This window comes from Rhinolophus sinicus, chromosome X (assembly GCF_036562045.2).
Source record: "Rhinolophus sinicus isolate RSC01 chromosome X, ASM3656204v1, whole genome shotgun sequence".
Lineage (NCBI taxonomy): Eukaryota > Metazoa > Chordata > Mammalia > Chiroptera > Rhinolophidae > Rhinolophus > Rhinolophus sinicus.
In genome coordinates, this window is record NC_133768.1 from 78,176,215 (window position 1) to 78,199,070 (window position 22,856).

At 44.6% G+C, this 22,856-nt stretch overlaps 1 protein-coding gene across 2 annotated transcripts in view; it reads right to left on the minus strand.

Annotated features, from left to right (window-relative positions):
• Positions 1–22,856, minus strand: part of TRPC5 (transient receptor potential cation channel subfamily C member 5) — a 326,934-nt gene that overhangs the window by 27,742 nt on the left and 276,336 nt on the right. For both annotated transcript variants that reach the window (XM_074323867.1, XM_074323866.1), the window contains one exon: positions 20,188–20,383. In XM_074323867.1, coding sequence (XP_074179968.1) covers positions 20,188–20,383 — 196 coding nt within the window. The remainder of the gene's footprint in view (positions 1–20,187; positions 20,384–22,856) is intronic.

A 22,856-nucleotide genomic window follows, 5' to 3' on the forward strand; every position in this document is an offset into this window, starting at 1 on the left:
GGGAAGTGCACTGAGTGGAATTTCACAGTAAGCAGCATGCTCACTTCTGTGTGTCAGGAAGGCGCCTGCAAGAGGAACAGAAACAGCCTGATCAGGCCTCTGAGATTTTGACAGACATCCTGCTACACAATTGGCCAGGCCTCTGCCTGCCCAGGTTTCTCTTCTCCTTGTTTCCTTCAGCCCTTTTTTTTCCTCCAGAAGTGACCTTTGCAGGGGTCCTGCATTCAGCTATGCATGTTGTACAATGCACAATTCTGAGAGCAGCATTCATAGCAGATGTGGCAGTGTTGAAGCCCACTGTACTCCTTGCCACCTTTCCTGGGGGTCTCCAGAGATGTAAATTGAGCCCTTCAGTCAGGGAACACAGACTGTTCTGCCTGCCTCCATCTTTCAGTTGGGGAGTGGGGGAACCATTTCTTTTGTCAGGATAGAGCAATCAGAAAGTGGTGAGAATGGTGGTTTGCTGAGCTTGCTCTGCAGTTTTCAGAAATAACTGGGACTAAGCTAATCATAGATTCCATTTCTGAGCCTGGGTAGAAGACAAAGGTATGTCTTATAACATGGAAATGAGAAAATCTATACGTCTGTCTCCATTTGGGATTCTTACTGGTCTCATGTACTCAGATTGTCAAAGCATGTGTCTTCTAACTTCCTGGTTCACCAATCAGGAGCTTACTTTTAACCCCCCAGGCTATACTTCTATTTTCTATATTGCTTCTAAATATCATCTCCTGAGTCATTGGACCTGAGCTTCCCCTGACCTAATTTCTTGCACATAGCAGACTCTCAAGGCCTTGTGGAAAGAAAGAAGGGAAGGGAAGGGAAGGGAAGGGAAGGGAAGGGAAGGGAAGGGAAGGGAAGGGAAGGGAAGGGAAGGGAAGGGAAGGGAAGGGAAGGGAAGGGAAGGGAAGGGAAGGGAAGGGAAGGGAAGGGAAGGGAAGGGAAGGGAAGGGAAGGGAAGGGAAGGGAAGGGAAGGGAAGGGAAGGGAAGGGAAGGGAGAAGGACTTGCTGTGTAACCCTGGGCAAGTCTCAACCTTTGGAAACCTGTTTCCTCATCTGTAATATGCAGATAATAGTGCCTATACTCACAGAGTTCTTGTGAGAATTAAATATGACAATATACGAGGCATGACAATTAAGTTCATGAACTTGTGGCAATGATGTTGCGAACCTTTTTTGATACCAGAGGGATTATTCATTATGAATTTGTACCACCTGGACAAACAGTGAACCAAGTTGACTATTTGGAAGTGCTGAAAAGGCTGCAAGAAAAAGACGAAAACGACCTGAACTTTTCACCAACAATTCATGGCTCTTGCATCACGACAATGCTCCAGCTCACACGGCACTGTGTGTGAGGAAGTTTTAGCCAGTAAACAAATAACTGTATTGGAACGCCCTCCCTACTCACTTGATCTGGCCCCCAATGATTTCTTTCTTTTCCCAAAGATAAAGGAAATATTGAAAGGATGACATTTTGATGACATTCAGGACATCAAGGGTAATACGACAACAGCTCTGATGGCCATTCCAGAAAAAGAGTTCCAAAATTGCTTTGAAGGGTGGACTAGGTGCTGGCATCGGTGTGTGACATTAAGTAGCTTCCCAAGGGGAGTACTTCAAAAGTGACCGTAGTGATATTCAGCACTTTTCGCCAACTTAATTGTCTGACCTTGTATGCAAATGTGCTTTGGAAAGTATAAAGCACTCTATTAATTATAATTATGAAATCCATCATCTAGGCAGACTTCCTTTCAATGCCCCTACCTATTGCCAGAGAAATGTATTCATCTCCAAACACTAAACACTTGCAATAGATATAAATCTACATTATGTATTTTCTAATATGCTTGACAAACTGTAGATTAGAGATTTCCCCAAGCTTGTCCCTAGCAATCCGTGAAAAAGTATGTATTGAGAACCTACTATGTGTCTCACATTTTACTAGGCACCATGGAAATATAAAGAAAACCTAAAACACAGTCCCTGACTTCATGGAGTATTTCAGTCTACAAAGATAGAAAAGAGACATATTTTGAAAATACTAGAGTAGGAGTAGGCAAACTGTGGCTTGCAGGCCAAATCAGGCCTGCCACTTCATTTTGTATAGACTTTGAGCTAAGAATGGTTGTTACATTTTTAAGTAGTTGAAAAAAATCAAAAGTAGAATATTTTTGACACCTGAAAATTATATGAATTTCACATTTCAGTACCTATAAATAAAGTTTTATTGGTACAGTCATACCTATTTGTTTATGTATTTTCTGTGGTTTCTTTCACATTACAAGAGCAGAATTAAATAGTGTGACAGAGATCTCATACTCCACAACGCCTAAAATATTCACTGTCTGCCAACCACTGAACTACAGGACAATAAGCTTAGGCTTGATCAGCATTGTCAGTTACTCTGTCTTCACACTTTAAAACATTCTGGGAAATCATATGCATTAAAAAAGTTATTAGAAGCTGAAGCTGAACAATAATGAATGTCAACTACAATTATATATATATATCTGTGTATATATATATATATGGTTACAAGAAGCGGACTACAGCATTAGGAATAGAGACAATGGAAATGTAATGGCTGTATGTGATGTCAGAGGGGTAGTGGATGGGGGAGGGGCGTTATCACTTTGTGAGGGGTGTAAATGTCTATTACATTGTTTTGTACACCTGAAACTAATAAAAAATGTTAAAAAATAAAGCAAGAGATACACACAGTTTTGCTAAAATGCAATTAAATTATCCATGCTCTTTGTAAAAAATGATAATGTTGTTTTTTAATTTAATGATGAGAATATGTCACAGCAAAAACAATGGAGTAACTTAATTTCAATAAAGATTTTAGTCATAAAAAACATTAATTTGGAGTCTCTCACATGACCAATGATTTTATCAATCACACCTAGATGATGAAATCCCAATAAAAACTCTGATATGAAAGCTCCAAGCAGCTTCCTGGCTGCTGAACACATCAGTATGCCAGGAGTGTGACATTATGTGTCCTGATTCAGTGGGGAGAGGACACGGGAGCCCTGTGTCCAGGACCTGCCTGGCCCTCATCCTATGTTTCTTTTCATTTGGGTGGTCCTGACTTATAGCCTTTATAATAAAACTGTCTTTGTAATTATAAAAAAAAATTCATTTATTTGTTCATTTATTCAATAGACATTGAGTGCCTACTATGTTTCAGACAATGTATTGTGGTTAAGGATGGAGGGACTTCAGCATAAAGTATCTTTGTGTTCGTCAGTTTTCCTGTATGAAATGTATGAAATAAGGTATTAAGAGCAAAACCCTGTGGCACAACCTCCTAGAGGCTCCATGGAATGATGGAAAGTTATCTGCACCTCCAGGAATATTTAGGGTTAGGCCAATGGGAACTTTGATGGAGTCAATTAAGAGGATTCTAATTTCAGTAGTTCAAACCTTCTGTAATCATTGTTTTTTTGTTTTCTAATGATTGAGGAGGCCAACAATACTTTCTTTTCTTTCACTATCAGGGATTCCTGATATGCTGTATTTATTAAGAGCAACTTTAAGATAAACATATTTCTCATCAAGCCTTTGTGATTAGCTCACAATTTTATAGGCTCAGGTACTTCTATCAATTCAAACACCCAGGAGAAACTGGGAAAGAGAACAGAGGAAAAAGCAAAATCCTGTGATGTAAAAAAGGAGAATAAGGAAGAGATAAATTCAATTACCTTTCCCTCTCATTTTAACTCTTAGATCTGCTCTATTTTCCTCTTTTAAACAAAAGCAGATTTACCTTGACAGCTGAGATAATGTAATTTTGCTGTCAGATCTCAAGTAAAAGGCAGAGTAATGCAGTGGGTTGTAACCTCTGCTGCTCCTGGATATTATGACTTCTGTGTTGCAGCTGCAGGACACCTCCTGGCCCATGCTGTCTTCCACATTGAGCCAGGTTACAACACGGGGCTCCAGTGATCACAGGGAGGGAGGGAGACCTTACTTATTTATATTAATAACTCAGCACTCACATTTAGTTTCTAATCCTCAAACTGCTAGGAAATTAAAGAACATTTGTACCACTTACCTTTCCAGTCAACTGATTCCTGTGCCCAGAAAAAGGATAATGGGAATAAGGCAGAAGTCAAGAGGAATCACATGCCCTGACTATGACCTTTATGCCATCGGCATTTGACTTGTCCACAAATATTATTTGTAGCCTATGTAGAGAACATTCAGAGACCAATCCATAGGAAGGCCAGGTCTGCCACAAGGAACAATTTGTCCTGAGACTCAGCTCTGAAATATTTTTTTTAAAGATTTTATTGGGGAAGGGGAACAGGACTTTATTGGGGAACAGTGTGTACTTCCAGGCCTTTTTCTCCAAGTCAAGTTGTCCTTTCAATCTTAGTTGTGGAGTGTGCCGTTCAGCTTCAAGTTGTTGTCCTTTCAGTCTTAGTTGTGGAGGGCGCAGCTCAGCTCCAGGTTCAGTTGCCGTTTTCTAGTTGCAGGGGGCACAGCCCACCATCCCTTGTGGGAGTCAAGCCGGCAACCTTGTGGTTGAGAGGACACGCTCCAACCAACTGAGCCATCCGGGAGCCCAGCAGCAGCTCAGCTCAAGGTGCCGTGTTCGATCTTGGTTGCACGGGGCAGAGCCCACCATCCCTTGTGGGACTCGAGGAGTTGAACCGGCAACCTTGTGGTTGAAAGCCCACTGGCCCATGTGGGAATTGAACCAGCAGCCTTCAGAGTTAGGAGCATGGGGCTCTAACCGCCTGAGCCACCGGACCGGCCCTCTGAAATATTTTAAGATATATACACAGCCATTTTTATTTCCAGATAGTCCATTAACAGTTGTTATTTTACGTAGAGATTGAATGTCAACTTTGGCTTGGGGACTGTTGCATAGACCTGATCCTTGGAAAAACTGCGATGATGGTGACATTTTTCTTCAGTGCCTGCAATCTTTTTTTTTTTTTTTTTTTCCTTGTTGGTGTTCCCTCCCCAGTCTTCTCCAAGTCCACTTCTTCCATATCTTTTCACTTGCTTGGCCTCATATGAAAACCTGATCTCAGTAAGAGATTGGACTAAGTTACACCTAGTCATAAGTAATCTAGCTAACAGCTGAAAACATTTGCATTCTAACTGGGAACAAGGTCTTAAGGTGAGGGATGACAGTGGGAGGATGTCTATAAATCTGAGATTTTATGCTAAATTTTATGTGCGTTTGCTCATAAGTGCATTTTTCTTGTCCATATTCATCAGATTATCAAAGCAATTGCAAAACCCCAAAAAGGTTAAGGGTGGCCTTAAGATAAATAAACGGAATACAAATAGTGATATTTGAAACTGCAACTCCATAATTGTAGACCCTGTGAGAACAAGGACTGCATGTGTCTTGTTGATCTGTCACCTATTGCATCCCCAGTGCTAAGAACAGAGTGTGTAGTAGTCTCTCCATAAATATTGGTTAAATTTATTCATTTATCCATCAAGAGATATTTATTGTTAAGTGAAGGGATGGAAGAGTAAAGGACACCAGCCAGCCACCAGATGGGCACAAGTATTCTTTGTGTATTAGGCCCTTCCTGTCTCTCACATAGTTGGTCCTGTTTCTGTTTGAGTTACCCAAGATAGAGTTTCCATGACAATTTCTGATGTTCCTGATGCACATCCAGGACAGGTGAAATTGGGATGCAGAACAGCAGCCCAGACATCTGCCCTGTCTGGTTGCCTTTTAGTACAGGGAAAGAAAACCCACTGCCCTTCATTTGTCCTCTTCCCATTCCCACCTACATATTTTTCAGTTACCAAAATCATTACCAGGCAGCAGCAAGCATGAAAGGCTGCTGCTGCAGTTGGAAGCAGAGTCTGCTGCTCAGCAGATATCTGCCAAAGTACAGTGGTACCTCGGTTTTCGAACATAATCCGTTCCAGAAGACCAAGTTCTGAAACGTTCAAAAATAGCCGACAACTAGGCCTCAGGATCTTGCACTCAGCGGAAGCCACGTGACATGTTCGACTTCTGAGTCATGTTCGAAAACCAAAGCATTTACTTCTGGGTTTCCATCATTCATAAACCGAAATGTTCGTCAATGGAGACATTTGAAAACCGAGGTACTACTGTATACCCTCAGCATTTTGAGGCAAGGAGCTTTCATCCCTAGCAGATGCGGCAGACAGCTTGGTGACTACGAGTGAGCATTGATGCAGGACAGATGAATCCATTTCTGTGTCAGACCACCAGGGGTAGGGCCAGGCCATGCCCAGGCAGGATGCAGAGGTCTGAAGAGTCAGCCTTTGGCGCCCCCTGCAGCCTTTGCAGAGAGAATGCTCCTCCTCCCTCTCATGAAAGTGAAGGATGACTACTCCATTTGTTGGTGCAGATGTAACTTCAAGAGAGGCTTTCAGCATGCAAGAGCTGTCTGGGAAGGAACAGGGCTGAGTGGTCTTAAGATAGGATGTGTAAATTGAATGAGGAGTGCTTGTCATGCAAATGAGCTTGGTAGCTCTGAACTTTTTACCTTCTGTGAGTGGTGATCTCAGGTGGGTTGTCTGATTGTTCATTTGGGAAGGCTGGGAGTATTTGGGGCAGGGCTGAGAAGAAACCTGAAGTTTGACGTCTGGTGGGCACACTAAAAAGAAAAGGAGAGCTAGTGGATGTGTGTGTGTTGCGGGAGAGGGGGAGGGGATCTCAGCACAGGGAAGGAAAGAAGGTGTACTGGGGACCTGGGAGTGAAGTGCATATCAGGTGCTTTTTGGCCTCAATGTAAGTATATATGTGATAAATAGAGTGGTTCTGTGTGTGGGTCATGGGGTTTGACTACCTCAATTCAAATTGAGACTCTACCACTCCCTAGCATATGACTTTATCAGTAAACTGGGATGATATAGTGCATTATACTAGTTTTTCTCCTTTATCCCTGGTTCTTTCTCAGTCCCTTTGGTCAATCTATCCTGTTTTTCCAACTTCTACACATTAAAGTGCCGCAGGCCTCATTTTTGGGCCTGTCATGCAGGGTGGCATGTGGGGCCTCTAGTCCCACTCCCCGCATAAGAACGCAGGATATGGTGAGGCCAAACAGGAACACCCACGGAACCATAGATAGGGGAGTCATACCACTATGGTCTCGCTGGTGGCGGGGTTGGAGACACAGAGAGCAGGATCCACAGGATCTGCAGCCTGCCGTACGCTTCTCAGCCAGCCAACCAGCCTCACTTGCTAGCTGCAATCTGCCCTGCTAATTGCAATCCGCGCTTGCTAGCTCAGCCACCATCTTCTTGCTAGCCCCCATTTTCTGCTAGTGTAGCCACTGCAGTTATATTAGTGGCCAATGGCTCACTGATTACAGCTGACAGCCAACTAGCCACAGCTGATGGCCATCCAATCACAGCTGATGGCCATCTACTTGAGTGAGCATCTTTCCACGTGAGGGCGAGAGCCTGGAAACTGCACTCCTGGCTCTGTCCCCACCAGGCCTTTTCTTTTTTCTATCAATACTCTCTCCCTTAGTGATCTCATCTAGTCCTTCCAAATCCCTAGCTCCACCCTAGACCTATCCTCTAGACCTGTAGACCACTGCCTATTCAATATCTCCACTCAGATGTCTGACAGGCATTTCCAACACTAGATGTCTAAAATTCAAATCTGGATTTTTGCACCCCTCACCTCCCTCAGCCTACTCCTTCCCCACTCTTCCCCAACTCAGTAAGGAGTAACTTCAACCTTCCAGTTACTCAGGCCCAAAGTCTTGGTGTCATCCTTGACTCCTCTCTTTTGCTCAAACCCCTACATCTGATGCATTGGCAGATTGGATCTATCTTCAAAATATATGTAGAATCTGACCACTTCTCATCACATCCATCATGACCACCCTAGTCTAAGCCACCTGTCGTGCGGGAGACCCTGCTCGCTGCGCCATTTGTCGTGCGGGAGACCCTGCTCGCTGCGCCATTTGTCGTGCGCGGAGACCTTCTCGCCGCGCCATCTTTCAGGCGGGGCGGCCTGCGGGGTCTTTGCTCCCGCTCCCCACACAAGAACGCAGGATATGGTGAGGCCGAAAAGGAACACCCACGGAGCCATAGGTAGGGGAGTCATACCACTATGGTCTCAGTGGAGGCTGGGCCCACCGGACGCCGACCTGCCGTCCGCTTTTCCGCCAACCGACCGACCGACGACTCTCCTCCACTCTCTCCTCTGTTCCTCTCTCTCGGCTCTCTTCGGCTCTCTTCTTCCACTCTCTTCGGCTCTGCTCGGCTCTGCTCGGCTCCTCGGCAATCCTCGGCAATCCTTCGTAGCCGCAGCAGTTATACCAGCGGCCAATCGGCTAACCGGCCACAGCCGACGGCCAATCAGCCACAGCCGACAGCCATTCACCACCCGAGCCAGTACCCCTTCACGTGAGGCTGAGAGCTTGTAAACTACTCTCTGGGGCTCTGTCCCCACACCACCATTAGCTCTTGTCTCGTTAATGCAGTGGTCTCATAATTTGTCTTTCTATCTTTGCCCCTGCACCATTTTCATCTTTTCTCAATCAGCCACAACAATCTTATTAAAATGCAAGTTAGATCATATATTCCTTTGCTCAAAAGCCTCCCATGGCTCCCCATTTCACTTAAGAGTAGAAGCCAAAATCTTTACAAAGGTCTGTCATCCCCTACACCATCTTCCCCTCATTCCCGTTACCTCTTTGACCTCATCTTTTACTTCTCTCCCCTTTGTTTACCCCACTTCAGTCACATTGGCCTTCCCAAAGCTGAAATAAATGTGTTGACATAGCTGAGCTGTTATCTAGAGGCTCTGGAGAAGAATCTACTTTAAAGTTCATTTCCATTGGCAGAATTAATTTCCTGGTGGTAGTAGGACTGAGGCCCCCACTTCCTTGCAGGCTGTCAGCTGGGGGCCACTCTCATGTCCTAGAGGCTGCCCACATTCTTTTAGTTAACTAATTTTTATTTTTATGTAAAGGGAGTTTTACATTAATTATGCATGTAGCTCTCTCCATCTTCAAGCCAGCAATGGCACATCAAATCCTCCTTGTGCTCTGAACCTCTCACATTCTCTTCAGCTACTAGCTGGAGAAAACTCTGCGTTTAAAGGACTCATGTGATTAGATTAGGCCCACCTGGATAATCTCCTTGGTTAGTAACCTTAATTACATCTGCAAATTCCCTTTTGCCATGTAATGCAACATAATCACTAGCGTACTATCTCATCATATTCACAGTCCTAATGATTAGTGTGGGAAATCTTGGGGGAGCATTTTAGAATTTTGCCTATCACAATGATATTCAGACTATTTAAGAAACTGACCAGAATGTATGCCAGCAATAGTACTGGAGCAGGGGCGTGGAAAATACCTGCTGTTCCAGGTGTTACCCTTTATTTGTTGGAGTGTGGGATGGTCTGGGAGTGTCCCAGAGGGAACAGCTGGAGTGGCAACTATTGTAAGGGTAACAGTATATTTTGCAAGACTTAACAATCTAGTTTACTTTTCTTTTTTTCTTTGTTTCCTTCCCCTCCTCCCTGATTCCATTGCTTTGTTTTCCCAAGGTTATATACATACCTTGTTCATCTGGTTAATCACTGGAACATGGACTTAAACTGTTTCAGCCCTTAGGCCTCTAGACACCGATAACCAGGCTGCCAACTCCCTTGCAATGTTCCACCAGATGACACATGAATCGACCCTATGACTGGGTCTGAGATAACATCTTGGAATGAACCGGACCTTAGGATGCGTTTTTCCAGACGTCAGCACCCAGGAATTGCCTAACTCCTCTTTTCCTTTTTTCTGCCTCTTCTTACATGCCTATAAAACTTTCTGGCTGTTCTAGGGATGTGGAAGATGGATTTTGAGACAGGAGTCTACCATCTTCCCTGAATGCTGGCATTTTGAATAAACCTCCTTTTTCTTTCCACTATCCCTTGTCTCTCGGACTTTGGCTTTTGTGTGGCAAGCAGCCAAACCTGCATTTTTCAGTAACACTATTTGCCATCTATTTCAATATTTTAACAACTGGGTGCCATAACAGTGCATAGCAATTGGTTATCTGACTGGTTAGAGGGGTTACAAATCATGGTGTAGTATTTGAAGTGCTGCCTTCTTCTCTGTACTTTGAGAGGCTGAGGTTGGTCCCAGATGACTGGGGATGGTAGGGAGACCACCTCCCCTCCTTGGCACTTCAGTGGTGTACAGCAGCCCCTTCCAGCCTTGCCTGCTGTCTTTACAGTTCTGAATCTGTTCTAATGAATGTCGTCATCTGCATGACTATTTTCTGCAGTGGGAGAGTCCACCCATCATCTGAGCCACCAAACATTGCCACCCCAAGGGAGACAACAATCCTATGTATTTGGGCTCTCCCTAAGCCATCCAGCAGATATGGCTCAGTGAGGCAAGTGCTATTTACTTACTCTCAGTGTTAGAGTGAATACTCCACAGCAGCCAAAGAAACTGAAGGTTCTTATTAACTTGTTGAATGAGGCTGTATCACAGATCATCATGAGCCCCATGTTTTGGGAGATCCAATCTCAGGAGACAGAAAAGCCCCTCACAGGTGAGCTGGGGGTAGGAATAGGGCGTAAGGTCAATTAACTTTGTGGGACTGCTCTGTCTCACACACTAATATTTTTATGTGGGTGAATTTGATTAAAATGGCATCAAGGGCAGCTTCACTTGATGCCATTGATGGAACTGGGAACATAAACATCAGGAACAGCAGTAACAAGGTGGATGTGTGAATGAAGTGTTACAAAGGAAAATAAGCATCTTGAGGGAGGTATAAATCACTAATTACAAACAATAATGATATACAATATGGTCAGCTTCACCTGCTAATACTGGTTGAGACCACAGAGCACAGGCCTGGAGTGATCTCTGCTACCCCATGTCTTGAGGCTGACTCTTTCCACTACTGCAGTAGAACCTTCTGGAATAGAAATATGAATTGTCATATATCCACTCCACGAGCAATTCTGCATTCTGCAAAGATCATTGAGAAAGAGCTCAGCCCTTCAAGAGATTGCTATTAACTGGTATTCTTGAGGCTTTTCCTAGAATGTACACTGAACAGATTCACAGTGCAGCACATTGACTACTGAGTCTCTACTTAGACTCGGTTGGCCTGTGATACCTTTTCAAGTAGGAGAGATTTGCCTTTAGTAGCTTTTCTTCCTGTAACCTTTCCCCCATATCAGGACCATTCTAAAAATTGCATTTACTATTGAAGTAGAGATGTGGGAAATCTACTTGCTGGTCTTTACTACTTAAACAGTTTCAGTTATTTTTGGAATCAGGTTGCCCAATATCAGGATTGCACTGGATCCAGCTATAATGGTAAAGATACATTACCAGAGGATCCTAAGGCAGTGGGTAGTATTCAGAATGGTTGGCCATGACTCCAGATATGTGAGATTGTATAGGTCCATTAGGCCATCTCCCCACAACCCCACCACCACCCCAACCCCCAGCTGTCTCCTAAGCCAAGATGTTTTCCTCAGGTGTGGTAGTAAGTGACATTAAAACACAATTTACTATTAGCATGTGGTGACAAGAGAGCTGGAGTAGATGATTTCCACCCTCCCTAGCAAAATGTCACTGTGTCACTGAGCTCAATGGGAGACACTACAACCCTGCATTAAGTAACAAGAAAATGTCTCCCTTTTTCACTGCCATTAGGAACAATCAGCTGTAAGGCATTCAGGGAGAAAAATGCCTCAGCATGACTATTGCAATCTTGGCAAGAATAGGGTGTTAGTATGGTAGGGATAGGGTTGGAAAATAAACCCCTGAGATTCTATGCCTGCCCCTCTTACAGAGACAGACTAGGAGTGAGCATAGATCATTTCAGAGTTCTTGATCTAGTTGGGTTTGAACAATTGAGAAACAGAGAGATAGAAAGAGGAAGAGAGAGAGAAATTGAACTCTATTCCATTTCAAAAGCAACAGATGGACAGAATTTCAGAGCTAGAAAGAACATTGTGAGTCTATCCTGCTCATCTATAGACACCCATACTCACAGGATATTAGAGCTGGCAGGGATATTAAAGACCACTGAGTCAGACCTACAGATGGCCAACAGGTACATGAAAAGATGCTCAACATCACTAATCATCAGTGAAATACAAATTAAGACCACAATGAGATACCACCTCACACCTGTCAGAATGGCTATTATAAAAAATGTAGGCAATAACAAGTATTGGTGAAGATGTGGAGAAAAGGGAACTCTTTTGCACTGTTGGTGGGAATGTAAATTGGTACAGCCACTATGGAAAGCAGTAAGGAGGTTCCTCAAAAAATTAAAAATAGCAATCATACCAGAAGCAATCATTCTTCTGGGTATATATCTGAAGGAAATGAAATTACTGTCTTGAAGTGGTATCTGCACTCCTATGCTGCATTATTCACAATAGTCAAGATATGGAAGCAACCTAACTGTCCATTGATGGATGAGTGGATAAAGAAAATGTGGTGTGTACACACACACACACACACACACACACACACACAGAGTGGAATATTATGCAGTCATGAGAAAGAAGGAGATCCTGCCATTTGTGATAACGTGATGAAACTGTAGGGCATTATGCTAAGTGAAATAGTGCTAAGTAAAATAAGTCAGAGAAAGACAAATACTGTATGATTTCACTTATACATGGAATCTAAAAAAGAGCTGAACTCATAGAAACAGAGACTAGAATGGTGGTTGTCATGGTCTAAGAGTTGGGTGAAATGGGGAGATAGTTAGAAGATGAATACATTCTGGGGATCTAATGTACAACATGGTGAATGTAGTTAACAATATTGTATTGTATACTTCAAAGTTATTAGGAGAGTAGATCTTAAATGTTCTCACCACAAAAAAAGGTAACTTATATGAGGTGATGGATGTGTTAACTAATCTTATGGTAATCATTTTGCACAATATATATGTATCAAATCACCACATTGTACATCTTAAACTTACACATTGTTATAGAGTCATGCATCACTCAACAATGGGGATATGTTCTGAGAAATATGTCATTAGGCAATTTTGTCAATGTGCAAACATCATAGAGTTCACTTACACAGACCTAGATGATATATAGCCTACTACACACCTAGGCTATAGGGTACAGCCTATTGCTCCTTGGCTATAAACATGTACAGCATGGTAGTGTACTGAATACTGTAGGCAATTGTTACACAATGGTAAGTATTTGTGTATCTAAAGATATCTAAACAGAAAAGATACAGTAAAATATGGTATAAAAACATAAAACATGGTGTACCTGTATATGTCATTTACCATCAATGGAGCTTGCAGGACTGAAAGTTGCTCTGGGTGTTAGTGAGTGAGTGCTTAGTGAATGTGAAGGCCTAGGACATTACTGTACACTACTGTAGGCTTTATAAACACTGTCCCACAAGTCCTCCCCTGTTTCCTTCTGACAGGGTCACAAATAGAACATCAAAGCTGTCAATGCTGCTCCATGAAAACGTATGTGGGCTGGACTGGTTGGAAATATTGAGGAGAAATTGGCTGAGTAAGGCATAGATCAGCATTATAGTGACTTTCCAGAGGGAGTGGAAGGTGGTCTGAAGATCACTAGGAAGAAATCAAGATGGAGAGAAAAAGGAACATAGGGATTGTCATGACAATGTGCTATTGGCCACTGCATGTTGGAGCAGTGGTCAGATTAAGAAACCTTGTGGTATTCATTTTAAAAAGAAGTTGTTTCAGACAATAGTTTAGTGGTTACCAGAGGGTAACGGGGTTGGGGGGTGGGAGATGAGGGTAAGGGGGATCAAATATATGGTGATGGAAGGAGAACTGACTCTGGGTGGTGAACACACAATGGGATTTTTTTTTTAAATTCACAATGGGATTTATAGATGATGTAATACAGAATTGTACATCTGAAATCTATGTAATTTTACTAACAATTCTCACCCCAATAAATAAAAAAAAAGGTATTTAACATGGAGAGGGTGTAGAACTGGGGACGCAATAGTTTGACTTTGGAAATTTGTTTGTACTTCTATTGGCCCTATTGGGGACAAAGAGCACTCTCTGGCATTAAATTGATGGAAGAAATAAAACTTATCTTTGTTTTATATCATTAGAACCTGAAAGTATTCCCAAAGTACAGGGACAGGCTGGCTCCACACTAGCACAGAAAGATTTTGTGGAAGTGACAGTGGCACCTAATACTTGTTAAGGTAGCTCCTGTGGACCTATGTCCTTGTACAGAATCTTACGTCCTCAACAGAGAATTTACAGCAATGCACTCTGAAGTACATTAAGCTAGATCTGGGAGGGCTATAATGGCCTTTAAGTATGTAATATGGGGGGACAGGCTCCTCTGTGTTGAAACAGTTCAGTGGCTGACTGATGGGGATGTAATCTGTGTTGTCAAAACTGAGGTGCTGTGAGTGAGGGGGAATCTACTGCCAAATCCCACAGATACTGCTCCCATCAGAGAAAAAAAAAATTCCTCCCGAACCACATATCCTTCTATTTCTTGCAGGAAATTCAGTTCCATTATAATCCGGTGGGACCACCATTGTGGCACATTGCTGACCATTGTGTTGTTATTATGTGGCTCATGACTGTATGTCAAATATATCTCAGTACAGCTGGGGAAAAAAGACCATCCATCCCAGCCCTTTCAATTTTTGGATGAAGAAACTGAGGCCCCAAAGGGAAAGTTACTCAAGGTCATGCAGTTATAAACAACAGAACCAGGCTAGAGTCCCTGGTCTTTTAACTCCTAATATATTTTTTCACTGTACTTCCTTCCCTTCTCCCCCACCTAAGCACTTGATATCTTAAGCATCATAGTAGTTAATTTTATATCCTGGTTTTTTAAACTCTCCAATGAAAGAAATTCTACAAATCTACTTAGGAGAATATATTTTTTTGGTATTTATAGTTAGGAAATTCTTCCATATATATCTGAAAAGTCTCCTGCTGCAACATAAAATCATTCCTCTTTGATATATTCTTAAGTTGAAACGGATCACAGATGTTCACTATCACCAATAATATTTATGAAGTATGGGCCATATGTATACATATGTGTGTGTGTACAGGTATACCTCAGATATTGTGGGTTTGGTTCCAGACCACCACAATAAAGTGGGTGTTGCCATAAAGGGAGTTGTAATCTTTTTGCTGGTGGAGGATCCTGCCTCCAATTTGGAAAAATAGCAACATCTGTGAAGCGCAACAAAGTGAAGCACAATAAAACAAGATATGCCTACACACACATGCGCACGCGTGCGTAACCGGTAATTAAGCTTCTTTTCTAGAGGCTAAAGGACTCTTTAGTAACAAACCAAATCTGAGAAATAGCACCTGTCGTGCAGGGAGGCCTGCAGGGTCTCTGCTCCCGCTCCCCATACAAGAACACAGGATATGGTGAGGCCAAAAAGGAACACCCACGGAGCCATAGGTAGGGGAGTCATACCACTATATTCTCTCTGGCGGCACTATACTCTCACTGGAGGCTGGATCCACACTGTCCGCAAACCGCCATCCACGCTTGCCAGCCCAGCCGCCATCTTCTTGCTAGCCCCATTCTTTTTTCTCTCCTCCCTGCTAGCGTAGCCACAGCAGTTATATTAGTGGCCAATGGCTCACTGGTTACAGCTGACGGCCAACTAGCCACAGCTGATGGCCATGCAATCACAGTTGGCCATTTACTACCTGAGCCAGCACCTGTCTATGTGAGGCCAAGAGCCTGGAAACTACTTTCTGGGGCTCTGCCCCACACTCCACCCCTACAGGCTCTCGCCTCACAATCACGCGACAAGCGTCTTCATGAGGGACCTGTGCGAGGAGCCTGGGGTGAATGCAATATCCTGGACACAGCCAGGCTCTCTGGGCACAGCCAGGGTTTCTCAGGGCACCACCAGTGCTTCTGGGCACAGCCAGACTTCCTGGACTTCTTAGGGTACCACCTGTCTTCCCGGACACAGCCAGGGTTTCTCAGGGCACCACCAGTACTTCTGGGCACGGCCAGACTTCCTGGACTTCTTAGGGTACCACCTGTCTTCCCGGACACAGCCAGGGTTTCTCAGGGCACCACCAGTACTTCTGGGCACGGCCAGACTTCCTGGACTTCTTAGGGTACCACCAGTCTCCCCGGGCACAGCTAGGATTTCTCAGGGCACTGCCACTCTCTCTGGGAACAGCCCGACTTCCTGAGCACAGCCAGGGTATCTTCAGGGCTCAGCCAGACTTCCTGGACTCAGCCAGGGCTCTCAGGGCACTGCCACTCTCTCTGGAAACAGCCCGACTTCCTGGGCACAGCCAGGGTACCTTCAGGGCTCAGCCAGACTTCCTGGACTCAGCCAGGGCTCTCAGGGCACTGCCACTCTCTCTGGGAACAGCCACACTTCCTGGACACAGCCAGGGCTCTCAGGGCACTGCCACTCTCTCTGGGAACAGCCCGACTTCCTGGGCACAGCCAGGGCATCTTCAGGGCACAGCCAGACTTCCTGGACTCAGCCAGGGCTCTCAGGGCACTGCCACTCTCTCTGTGCCTCTCAGGGTACCCTGCTGGAACAACAGCGACTCACAATCAAGGTGCTTACATATTCTCAATGGCAGCCAGTCAAGAGACAAAAGCAAATATCCCCCAGTTCCACTAACAACAGTTCCCAAACAGTCAAGCGGTCCATTAAATTAGGGATGGAAGGCAATTCCCCATAGTCCATAGTCATTCACCAGGGCTGTCCTGGGAGTGAGGGACGACCTTGACCTCACCCTCATCTCCCACGGAGGACTCAGCAAGCGTTACCTCCTGGGACTATAAGTCCTGCATCCGGGCTGCCTGAGCAGGAACTTCCCGGCCCACAGGGCTGCAACGACCTTGCTTTCTCCGGCCTGTGCTGGTTGGGGAACCGTCCACATCTTTCCACCTCTCCACGGGCTCCATCTCTGCAGCAGCTGAATGGCTTTTCCTGTGCTGGTGGGAGAACCATCCATGTCCTCCCACCCCTCCACGGGGGTCCAGCTCTCCGGCAGCTGCTCCTCCTGGTCTTCCTCAGACTGAGTGTTCATACACACAAACTGCTCCACCGTCCTTCGGAGAGCTTTGGCCGGCACCATACCCTGCTCGCTGCGCCATTTGTCGTGCAGGGAGACCCTGCTCGGTCTCTGCTCCCGCTCCCCGTACAAGAACGCAGGATATGGTGAGGCCAAAAAGGAACACCCACGGAGCCATAGGTAGGGGAGTCATACCACTATATTCTCTTTGGCACTATACTCTCACTGGAGACTGGATCCACACTGTCCGCAAACCGCCATCCACGCTTGCCAGCCCAGCCGCCATCTTCTTGCTAGCCCCATTCTCTCTCCTCTCTTCTCGCGTAGCCGCAGCAGTTATATTAGTGGCCAATGGCTCACTGGTTACAGCTGACGGCCAACTAGCCACAGCTGATGGCCATGCAATCACAGTTGGCCATTTACTACCTGAGCCAGCACCTGTCTATGTGAGGCCGAGAGCCTGGAAACTACTTTCTGGGGCTCTGCCCCCACACTCCACCCCTACAGGCTCTCGCCTCACAATCTACGCGACAAGCGTCTTCCTGAGGGACCTGTGCGAGGAGCCTGGGGGTGAATGCAATATCCTGGACACAGCCAGCCTCTCTGGGCACAGCCAGGGTTTCTCAGGGCACCACCAGTGCTTCTGGGCACAGCCAGACTTCCTGGACTTCTTAGGGTACCACCTGTCTTCCCGGACACAGCCAGGGTTTCTCAGGGCACCACCAGTACTTCTGGGCACGGCCAGACTTCCTGGACTTCTTAGGGTACCACCTGTCTTCCCGGACACAGCCAGTGTTTCTCAGGGCACCACCAGTACTTCTGGGCACGGCCAGACTTCCTGGACTTCTTAGGGTACCACCAGTCTCCCCGGGCACAGCTAGGATTTCTCAGGGCACTGCCACTCTCTCTGGGAACAGCCCGACTTCCTGAGCACAGCCAGGGTATCTTCAGGGCTCAGCCAGACTTCCTGGACTCAGCCAGGGCTCTCAGGGCACTGCCACTCTCTCTGGAAACAGCCCGACTTCCTGAGCACAGCCAGGGTATCTTCAGGGCTCAGCCAGACTTCCTGGACTCAGCCAGGGCTCTCAGGGCACTGCCACTCTCTCTGGGATACAGCCACACTTCCTGGGCTCGGCCAGGGCTCTCAGGGCACTGCCACTCTCTCTGGGATACAGCCCGACTTCCTGGGCACAGCCAGGGCATCTTCAGGGCACAGCCAGACTTCCTGGACTCAGCCAGGGCTCTCAGGGCACTGCCACTCTCTCTGTGCCTCTCAGGGTACCCTGCTGGAACAACAGCGACTCACAATCAAGGTGCTTACATATTCTCAATGGCGGCCAGTCAAGACACAAAAGCAAATATCCCCCAGTTCCACTAACAACAGTTCCCAAACAAACAGTCAAGCGGTCCATTAAATTAGGGATGGAAGGCAATTCCCCATAGTCCATAGTCATTCACCAGGGCTGTCCTGGGAGTGAGGGACGACCGCGACCTCACCCTCATCTCCCATGGAGGACTCAGCAAGCGTTACCTCCTGGGACTATAAGTCCTGCATCCGGGCTGCCTGAGCAGGAACTTCCCCGGCCCACAGGGCTGCAACGTCCTTTGCTGTCTCCGGCCTGTGCTGGTTGGGGAACCGTCCACATCTTTCCACCTCTCCACGGGGCTCCATCTCTGCAGCAGCTTCATGGCTTTTCCTGTGCTGGTGGGAGAACCATCCATGTCTTCCCACCCCTCCATGGGGGTCCAGCTCTCCGGCAGCTGCTCCTGGTCTTCCACAGACTGAGTATTCATACACACAAACTGCTCCACCGTCCTTTGGAGAGCTTTGGCCGGCACCATACCCTGCTCGCTGCGCCATTTGTCGTGCGGGAGACCCTGCTCGGTCTCTGCTCCCGCTCCCCATATAAGAACACAGGATATGGTGAGGCCAAAAAGGAACACCCACGGAGCCATAGGTAGGGGAGTCATACCACTATATTCTCTCTGGCGGCACTATACTCTCACTGGAGGCTGGATCCACACTGTCTGCAAACCGCCATCCACGCTTGCCAGCCCAGCCGCCATCTTCTTGCTAGCCCCCATTCTTTCTCTCTTCTCTCTCCCTCTCTCTGCTAGCATAGCCACAGCAGTTATATTAGTGGCCAATGGCTCACTGGTTACAGCTGACGGCCAACTAGCCACAGCTGATGGCCATGCAATCACAGTTGGCCATTTACTACCTGAGCCAGCACCTGTCTATGTGAGGCCGAGAGCCTGGAAACTACTTTCTGGGGCTCTGCCCCCACAGCACCTATGAAGGAAGATAAGACTCAGGTCTTTTCATTCTGTGCCTTCTATGCTACAGCAACACTTTGAGCAACAGACAGACCCATGGGGGTGATCTAACATCCAAATTCACTGATACCTAACTAAATAGAACCTCAGATAGCCAGAACACCTTTGTTAATACTCTACTTGTAGGAATGACAGGCAGATCATAAGAAAATAAGCTAAGGTTAGATATTTACTCCAGCATCAAAAAAAAAAAAAAAAAAAGGCAGGGTCCGGACTGATCCCATATCCTATACCTTTGCCATTTCCACTTTAGAGTAATAAATATCGCTGATCCAAAAGGTAATGTGATGGTCAAAAGATATTCAGCAATGGACTCTACTTCAGATTGTCTCATAGTGAAGTACAGTTACTCATATATCCTTGATAAAAACATAGTCACTCTGTCTGAAAAGGTTGTCCTTGTCAATGGAGTGCTCATTTTGGGGAAGGAGATAATTTCTGCGAAGAGGGAGATATGGCTCTCCTGCCTAGATCAGCTCAATCTCTCCTGGAGATTAGTGGGGTGACATGTAGCCAAACTGTGCTCATACCTCCTGAGCTTTTCTTACTAAGTCAAGAAAATGGTTTCAGAGATTTAAAAATATTTTTAACAAGAAACTGGAAAATTTTATTAAGTAGAATATCTTTCTCTAGATTACTAAGATTCAATGGAGTAAGAGTCCAAACTGAGTTGCCTTGGAAAGAAATAATTCAATCTAACTACTGATAAAGTTAATGCAAAATAATTGAGTCAGACTGCTTCATTGAGTTTCCGATGGGCTCCATGCCAACAATGACTCCTCCTGAAGCCACCCTTGTAAAGGTAACCACCCTGGTAAAGCAAAGCTACTCACGGCAATAAGCTGGTAGGAGTTGTTCATCATGGCAATCAGCATGTTCAGCAGCACTACCAGGGAGATGACATTGTACGTCCCAAACATGGTAGCTCCCACAAACTCTGTGAACTCGTGTCTGGCTTTCACATTGGTGACATAGAGATTTAAAAGGCCAAATACAGACCAGAAGAGTGACTGAAGGGTTTCAAATAGCCTAAAGAGATAAAGAGCAGGTTAGTTAATTGTCTAGGAAGAGCAAGGAGAGAAAAATGTTAGGTGATCTGCTTAATGGGGGGTTGCCATAATTGCATCCAAACAGGTAGACCAATATCATGTATTTTGGTCTCTCCCCCAACCCAAACAAGCCACGTCACTTTATTTGTTGGTTCCCACTTCTATTTCTTATGCTTTGCCTTTCAACCTGTAATACCATCTTCCTCTTCTCAGTCTAACAGAGCCTGTAATATTCTAAGACTTATTTTAAGGGCTATTTCCTCCACCAAACTTTCTCTTTCATCTTCAGACCATGTAATTTACCTGCCACCTGTCTAATAATACAGAATGCAGTGGTGCTTGCATTCAGAATATGGTGCTTGGGTTAGATTGCTCTGAGTTAAAATGTCAGCTCTCACACTTGCTAGCGGAGTGAACATGAGCAACTTACTATTTCTGATACTTCTTTTGTGGTTGCCACAGGGTCTAGAATGGTGCTCAGCTCAGTGGAGGGGCTTAAGAATTCTTGAATTAACCCTTTATGTGGATTATTTTAATGTTATATTAACTAATAATTACTGAGCACTATAAAAGCACACTAGAAACTTTTACATGCATTATTATTATGATCTTTATAAAAACTTTGTTGCTGCTGAGGAAACAGTGGTTCAGAGATTGAGAGACTTGCCCATGATCACCCAGCTGTAAGTGCTTATTAACTACTTGACTTTGGGAAAGTTACATAGCCTGTTTAAACTTCAAGTTTCCTGATCTCTAAAATGGTTATTGATAGGATAACTACTAATTGTTAATATTTATTGTTCTCTTATTGTGTGCCAGGCACTGTGCTCTTTTGCATGTATTATAATATTTGATTCTCAGAATAACCTTATGAAGTAGCTACTATTTTTCTTCTGTTTTCAGATGAAAATCTGAGGTACAGAGTGGTCACACAGGCAGAAGTGGCAGAAGTAGGATTTGCACCCAGCTGTTCTGACTCTAGAGCCCACACACTTAACCACCTTACTCTATTACATAAGATATTGTATGTAATGCACTCAGCACAGTGCTTGGCATATGGTGAGCATTAAAATGGCAGCTATTCTAATTGTTTACTTGTATTCTCCATTAAGCTACGAACTTCTTGAAGATAAGGATGCCATCTTACTCAATATCTTCATTGCTGCACATAGCAGTTGCTGAATAAATGTTTGTTGAACAAATCTATAATAAAGATGACAGGAGAAGCAAATAACTTAGGAAAGTATAAATGAATGGCACCACCCTGTGATGACAGTAGCAAGAAGGCTATGAACCAAAATCAGTGGGAAAAGCTGGAGACAATCAATAACGATGTTTAATATCTTGTCAGAAAAACAAAAAGACGAGCCTTTGATGAGGACTGAGTTTGTATGCATGTAAATAAGATGGGAAAATATGGACTGAATGTTAGGTAGAGAAGTCACCACTGATTAAGCAAGAATAGCCTGAAATGAATGGTGATAGTCTATAAGAAGGTCCCAAGTGACATGCTAGGTCATGGCTCTGTGCTATTTAGCTTTACATATATTTGTGATTATTGCAACTTTACACAAAAAATTTTACAAGACTACTAAACCGGTCTTATACCTGCATCTCTGGATAAAAGCTCAAACTGGAGCTTGTATACCTGGATTGAAATCCTGACTCTGCCACTAATCATTTATGTGACTGGGAGCAGCCTGCTTAACTGCTTTGTACCCTAATTTATCCATTTGTAAAATGTGTAATATTAATAGTGCCTACCTGATGTCATGGTTGTGAGGATTAAATGAGTTTATTCATGGAAAGCTCATTTTGTGATAGTGCCTGGGCCTAGCACTCATTAAATATTAGTTGTAGCACTCAGTAAATATTAGTTGTTTTTATGAGTATTATTAACCTTCCACCTAAATACAACTTGTTTTACCTTTCTTTATTATCTTTATAGATTGTCCTCCATTTGCCTATCTAATTGTACATATTAACAATTATAGTATATACAATTTTTGTGCTTTTAAAACTTACACATTTTGCATGTATACAGTTTTCATAGGTATCATTTTACTAGGTAGCTGCCCAATATTCCACCCAGTGAATATCAAGCCTGTCTGACAGTTTTATCAATGCTTTTGATGAGAATAGATGGTAAGCTTCTTAGTTTTTCAGATGGCACAAGACTGGGAGGGTTAGCTAATAGATTAGGTGACAGGACAAGTTTCAGAAAGATTATAACAGCCTGGAGCAATGTGCTAGAATTAACAAGGTGAAGTTTAATAGGGGTCAATATAGAGCTTTGCTCTCAGGCCAAGTGCCCAAGTACAGGATGAGGGAAGCAGGAGAAAGGCTAAGAGTTTTCACTGACAGCAAGTTCAAAGTGGATCAGCGGAGTGACAGAGCTGGCCAGATACTTCAGACATATGGGCCTGGGGGGCAGAAGCAGAAGTAGGTCTTCT